This window comes from Pantherophis guttatus, chromosome 4 (assembly GCF_059756535.1).
Source record: "Pantherophis guttatus breed Tessera chromosome 4, ASM5975653v1, whole genome shotgun sequence".
NCBI classification, from domain to species: domain Eukaryota; kingdom Metazoa; phylum Chordata; class Lepidosauria; order Squamata; family Colubridae; genus Pantherophis; species Pantherophis guttatus.
The window spans coordinates 65177332-65184542 of NC_142066.1; the positions used below are offsets into that span (position 1 = coordinate 65177332).

The 7211-nt window shown below is 39.4% G+C and overlaps 1 protein-coding gene across 1 annotated transcript in view; it reads left to right on the forward strand.

Moving 5' to 3' along the window:
- Nucleotides 1–5136, forward strand: part of TRIP13 (thyroid hormone receptor interactor 13) — a 28867-nt gene extending 23731 nt beyond the window's left edge. Inside the window, exons 14-15 of the mRNA XM_034416372.3 lie at nucleotides 2062–2131; nucleotides 3494–5136. Coding sequence (XP_034272263.1) covers nucleotides 2062–2131; nucleotides 3494–3589 — 166 coding nt within the window. The 3' untranslated portion in view covers nucleotides 3590–5136. The remainder of the gene's footprint in view (nucleotides 1–2061; nucleotides 2132–3493) is intronic.
- Nucleotides 5137–7211: the final 2075 nt, after the last annotated feature.

Below are 7211 nucleotides of genomic sequence, written 5' to 3' on the forward strand. Positions count from 1 at the left end.
AACACACCTGATTTTTCAGAATGTAACTTTTCTAGACCAGGTTGAATGAGCTTTTTACCAGGGTGGATTTGATTTAAATCGAGTTGATTTAAATCATGATTTAAATCACTAGTAAAAAGGCTTGATTTAAATCAACTTGGTTTAAATCATAATTTTTAAAGAGCAACTTTCATCTCTGCTACTCCTTTGACCCACTGTTGACTCACTGATAGTCCCAGTGTTGCAGAATATACAGCCTCATGCTACGTAACTAAGCTCCATTTCATGTTGAATAAACTAAATTATTTATGTATCTTAAATAGAAAACTATCTTACGATAGATTTTTACCCCAAAAGTTTTTTATTAAAATAAATTCAATAAAAATAAAAAAAATCCGATTTAAATCAAAAAAATGTGATTTTTTTGATTTTTTTTAAAAAAATCATTGATTTTTATCCAGATTGCTTTTTACTGACCAACAGCACATTCAAATTTTCAGGATTTATCTCAGGTTGCCCATCTCATCTAGATTATAATCAAATTTGGACAAGATTCTTAGGCATCAATGTTTTCATTTGTCTTAATGAGAAGGAGTAATAGAATTGAATGTAATACTGCACTTAATTTTAATACTCTAAATGAACATTTTCATAAATTTCATGTAGATATTAAATAACAAAATGAGATGGAACCTTAGGCCAAAGGCTTTGCTAACAAGCAATCCTCATCAGGTACTACCTCCCAAAGAAAATCCAATAGTACCCCACAGTGCAGTGCCCTCTACACCCAATCCCACAAAGTTTCAAGAAGTCTATTTTGGAACAAAATTACAAATAGTTTAAGTTTTTTACTTTAGGAAACAGTGGGAATAAAACGTAATGCTTTATACCTTTTTCCTCTAGATATATAAAATTATTTGAAGGGTACTCTGTTCTGGCTGCCTTTTTCCATTCTGTAAAGAATGCTTTGATTGTTGTTATTAACAGCAGAAAAATACCATTATCATCTCGCTGTTGCTTGAAACCTCTTTCTAGTGTACATTGCATAAGTGTACTTCTGCATTTTCAGGTCAATTTCCCAGCAAAACATAGAAAGAATGCCAAAAAGTAATACATTTAGGTACATTCAGTACTCTGAAAGCTAAAAATTGAATGTACACTGACAGTTCATTTTTGTTCAAAAAGAAAAAACAATATCTCTGTAACAAGAAGAAACATCTAGTATTTTTGAAGGACAGATTTAATTCCTGGAGCATTTATTTACAACATCCACTGGTTTGAGCTCCTACTTAAATTTTAGGAGTTTACAACCTAGAAGTATTTATTTTAAAAGCTAAGAAATTGAAGAAGATATTTAAAATAAGTTATTTTAAAAGCTGAGAAGTTTAAGAGCTAGTTTATAAGTGATTATACTGGAACTTTTGTAATTGAAACAGGATATTTCAAAATTAAGAATGCTTTGGAAAGGTCTGAAATATTTTGTATATCCTTAATAGAACAAAGTTAGATTACATAAATGTGTTAGGATAGCAAAATCATTAATATTGTATAGTATAAACAGTATATTTTGCTGGCCCTAATAGGTTTCTTGTTATTTATTTTGGCCTGCAATTTACTTGGCGAATGCTTTTTTTAAGATTTAAAAAAAAAAAAAAAAGTGCAGGTTAAAGAAACAATAATCCAAACCTGGGGCACTTAAAATAATACAACGAAAAGAGAAAATATTTCAATAAATCACAAAATATATCCTCAAAATTTCTTTTGAATTTGGAACCTTTATTCCTAGCTCAATAAATTGTGAGATTAATTAATTTGCACAACTTTTAATTATTTTGTCTTGAGTAATATTATGAAGGTATATACTTAAATAATGTGTAATCTGATAGAAAGTGAATTCAGTCAGATGAGATCCCATTTCCAAAATATAATACAATCCAAAAATATTACCATTGAGCAAACAAGGTCCACTGTCCAATAGCAGGTTGATTCAATATGTATTATGTTATGAAATTTATTCCAATTTCTTTATATGTTCATACTGACAAAAATTAAACCTAATGCATAATATATTTCTGCTAATAGGAAAAGTGAAGGACTTAGCGGCCGTATCCTAAGAAAGCTTCCTTTTCTAGCCCATGCGCTGTATATTCAAGTAAGATGATGTTACTTTATAAAAATCATAAAATACATAAATAGCCCTATGTGTGAGCTTGATTTTTACTCAATGATAACTATAATTTTTCCCATTTTTAATTTTGGTACATGTTATAAAGAATAAGCATAAACAAAGCATTCATGTACAATAGCAAATAAAAAAATCAATTCAATTAGGTTAATAACATAGAATCATAGGACTGGAAGAGACTTTGGATGTCTAATATAATCCCCTACCCTGGGCAGAAGTCCTTATTCTATCAACGACAAACGGTTGTCCTATCTTATCTTGAGAATCTCCAGCAATAGTCATCTACAATTATGGAAGGTAAACTGTTCCTGATTGATTAATTGTTCTTATTGTCAGGAAATTTCTTCTTAATTCTGGATAGGATTTCTCTGTAACAAGTTTCTTGCCTTAAGGTGCTTTGAAGAATAAATCAAATCCCCCTGTAACACGCTTCAAGTATTAGAAGACAGCTATCATGTCAGTCTTAAGCCTTCCCTTTGTTAGGCTAAACCAGCAGTCCCCAACCTTTCAAGCTTGGTGGCGGCCCAAGGGGTGGGTGGGGAGATGGGATGGTTCTGTGTGAGTGGCAGGCATGTGAGCATGCCCAGCTCCATATGCATATGTGGTGGGCACATGCACCCACTGCTTGCACAAGTGGAGCTTTGCAAGCGCAAGTGCCTACTGCTCACACAAGTGGATTAGCATGGGCACATTTGCCCACTGCTTGCACGGCCCAGTTCCAAGCAGCCCACAACCGCTAGTGTGGGCCAGGAATTGGGAACTCCTGGGCTAAATATATCTAGTTTCCTTAGCCATTGTTGAAGAACACTGGGCCCAAGGCAGAACGCTGACGTATCTGACTGCTTGCTTCTTAATGCTGCAGTAGTGTTTCTATTTCCATGGAATTTGTACATTTACGTAATGCTTCTAATATTTCATATAGTGCCGTGATGGTGAACCTGTGGCACGTGTGCCAAAGATGATATTCAGAGACTTCTCTGTGGGCACACACGTTGTCGCCAGCTGGTCTTCTGGTTTCCAGCCAGTTGGTCTTTGCGGGCCCTGGAGCGCTGGAAAATGGCCCGAAAATGGCCTGGAAAACAGGCTGGAAATGCTCCGAAAAACGACTGGAAAACAGCCCAAAAACAGGCATGTGCATGCCCGCCAGCTGGTCTTTGGGTTTCCAGTGTTCCGGTACATGCACATGCACAAGCATTCTGGTTTGGGCACTCAGTCCCAAAAAGGTTCACCATCACTGATATAGTGTGTTAAATAACTCTTCAATTCTTTTTATATAGTGAATTTACAAGCTTTTATTCTGGCACTTAATATTTTTATTTTTCCTTCTAGTCTCCTAGTGTTATAATGACAACTTTCCTCCAAGCTTTATCGCTTGCAGTGGACAAGCAATTTGAAGAACGAGCAAAGCTTTCAGACTGTGTTTGATGTTCTGCTTCTTACTCTATGTTTTGTGGTAATTTTCTTTATATCTAACTTGGTTTTTATATATAGCTACTGAGATTGCTAATTAAGAGCCATGTGTTTTTAACCTGAAGATCAGTCCAGACTTCCTTTTTTCAACTATTGCATGTATAATAAATTACTTCTATATATTCAAAGGTTTGATTTTGTTTGGGTCAAAATGCCATGTACTGTTGGGGAAAGTCATTTAAAAGCAATTCCAAGAAGTTATTATTCCCAATAATTTTGACAAAGTTTTGGAGTTGGAATGCCTATGATTTATATCATTTTGTATTGTTTTGCTGAACTATATCTCTTGTAAAAAATGATAAATAAGAATCATTTTTCTTTGTGTGTTTGTTTCGCTTCTCATCTAAGAAGCTTCTTCTGTCCTGAACTGAAGAAACGTCTTGGATGAGAAATTAAAAGTTTTCAAAGAAAAAAACAAAGGAAATTCAGTTGCCTTTTGAAAAAAGAATCTTTGGAATATGCTAATTAAGGTTACTGTTCGATTAAAAACACATAGAAAACTACATGTTAATAGAGTAAGTGGAAGAGATGTTTTTTGTATAGCATATGTATGAGTCCAAGCCAGACCAATCCTAAAAGGAAACAATCTCACAGAATACCTGTTACTTGCCTTTTTACCTACAATTTAGTATATATTTATTTAATTCAGTTCTAATAAGCAAAAACATTAATACATTAACCAAATATCATTGGCAATGTCCTAAAATCAAACAAATTAATATAAATTAGAGGCTGAAGCACTTCTGAGCTGAGGTGTCAAGTAGATTGTATGAATGATAAAGTTTTAAAAATACAGTATGTATTAGCAACTACAATTAAAAATGCTATTGGGGCTCTTTGCTTTTTATTTTAGGAGGATTGAACAGTTTTTATTTCAGGATTTGAACACTGAAGGAACAGTACATCATAGAATAACTCTACCTTTATACCTCTAAGACCGTTGCTATTTCCCTACAATATCTCAAATGTTGTTTCTATCATGTTTCTGTTGATTCATATTTATATTTTGGCATCTTGGACTTCTGTTTCTTTAGTTTTTTATAAAATTTCTGAAAGCACCACATTTCTACACCTTTTAATATTATATCCCAGCCTGAATTCTGATTGTAAAAGATCAGCCTAACCTGCTTCACCCAGGACATATTTTTAGGGAAGATGGAGACTGAACAGAGATTATCTAAAACTACTGGGTCCAAGAATGGCCTCTTTCAAGGCAGGCAGGGCTATTTTCTCCCGCTAAGAAGCATTAACTAGAACTTGGACTCAGCTGCATTTATCTTCCTGAGAGACTTTGACCAGTCACAGCAATAAGGATGTTGCCCAAATTCAAGCAACTTTGTCCAAGTATGCCTAAAATGATTCCCATAGTAATCCTGCAAAGGCTCACCCTGAAACAGAGCTGTTAACAGATACCTACAGACTCAATAAGAGCAGAGAAGTAAAACACTTTGTGCAACTTTTATTTACCACAAAAGCCTAATAAACAGTCTTACCTGTGCCAAGTCAGTTTCATCCTTTGTTCCTTAGTCTTCCTTCAATGGCACTCTGATCCTCCCTTGTATTTCTGCATCTCATGGAGCTCCTCTGTGAACCAGGAGGTTCTATTCATGACTACATAGACATAATCAGTTCAAACACGCTTGTCATATGTTCATTTCAACCCATGACTAGGTTTTGTCTAAAACGTGCCAGAGACTCAGGAATAACCCTAAGCTCCCTCTGAAATCTACTGGGTCCATTAGTCTCTTCTGGAGCAGTGGTCACCAACCGATGGTCTGTAGATACTGGTGGGCCACGAGAAAATTTTGGTGGTCCACGGACAAACTTTTGTCTTTTTTGCATTTTTTATATTGCACTCATCCTCAAGCTATGGCCCCTGGGCTGGATATGGCCCGAGAGCAATTAATCTTGCCCATGCACGGGAACACACAGCGGCACCACCCACATCACCCCGCCCACATGCCAGCCCCTTAAGGCTGAGCGCAAACCTCACCTCAAGGAGAATGGTGCGAGCCACACGAATTGGAACTGGAAGGTAAGACCAAGAGCTCATCGTGCTCAGCCAAATGGCCGCCTCGGGAGGGGGGGAGGTTCAGCCGCCTTTCGGGCCTACATCTCTCCTGCAAGGCCTCTGGGTGGGACTGTAGTAGTCACAGGACTGGCCGTTTGGTATCCCGAAGTAGCTCCTCCACCTGGGTGCACCAACCTGCTGGGGAGCTGCCTGCTCCCTGGCAGGCCAGTGCACCAGGGTGGAGGAGTTGCTCCGGGATGACCAACTGGCCAGTCCTGTGAGTGAGACTACTACAGATCTGGAATATGGAACTGGCTGTGGCAGGGCTGGAAATCTCTGCCCTGGGATGGCACATGCAATGTGCAACTTTGCAGGTGGTGCAATATGGAAAGAGGAGTGCAGCCCTTGCTGTCTGGAATGAAATAATGCTATTGTGGTGGGGGAGGGGCGGCACAAGAGGGCAGAAGCGGCGGTTGTGATGGCTTGAAGCGTGAGCGAAGCACTACTTTCAGTTGTGCAGCAACAGCATTCCGCCTCGATATATTTGTGCCAGCCAATGGCGCAAGGAAGTCCTTGTCTCCTGCCGCTTGGGACTTGGAGCGGTAAATGGTGTCTGGTCTGGGGAGCAGCCGGATTTTGCTCTCCATTGCGGATGCCAGATCGACCCCCTGCAAGCTCTCGTCTCTCGAGGAGTGCTTCCTGAAGTGGCATGGGAAACTGGTCGGGCTCCTCGAGATGAGAGCTTGCAGGGGGCTGATCTGGTGTCTGCAATGGAGAGCAAAATCCAGCTTCTCTCTGCTGTAGTGCAGCATCAGAATTCCACCTTGGTATATTTACGGCACAAGGCAGCCCTCGTTTCCTGCCACGGGACTCGGAGCAGTAAACAGTGTCTGGTTCGGGGAGCAGCCGGATTTTGCTTTCCATTACGGACGCCAGATCGGCCCCTGCAAGCTCTTGTTTCTTGAGCCCAACAAAAGTTTCCCGCGTTGCTTCAGGAAGCGCTCCTCAAGAGACGAGAACTTGCAGGGGGCCGATCTGGCATCCGCAATGGAGAACAAAATCCGGCTGCTCCCCGGACCAGTCGCCATTTACCACTCCAAGTCTCAAGCGGCAGGAGATGAGGGCTGCTTTGTGCCACCGGCTGGCACAATATACCGAGGCAAATGCTCATGCTGCACAAGTTCAAGTAGTGCTTTGTTCCCGCACTTCTGGCCCTTGTTGGTACTCCGTGCACCTTGGTCTCTCAGGGAGATGTTTCACTTCCTCTCAGCCCCAAAACATTGGCTGGCCCATGAGATGAGAGAGAATCAGAGAATGAAAAAGAGAAAGAGAATGAAAGAGAGATACAGAATGAAAGAATCAGAAAGACAGAAAGAGAGAGACAAAATGAATGAGAATCAGAATGAGAAAAAGCAAGAAGGGGAGAAAGAGTGGGAGAGAGAAAATGAGACAGAAAGGGACGGAATGAAAGAGAACGAAACAAAATGAATGAGAGAAAGAGAGGGGGAGAGAGAGAGAGAAAGAGGAAGGAGAGTGCCTGAAGGACCCCATCCCGTTACTGGGAGT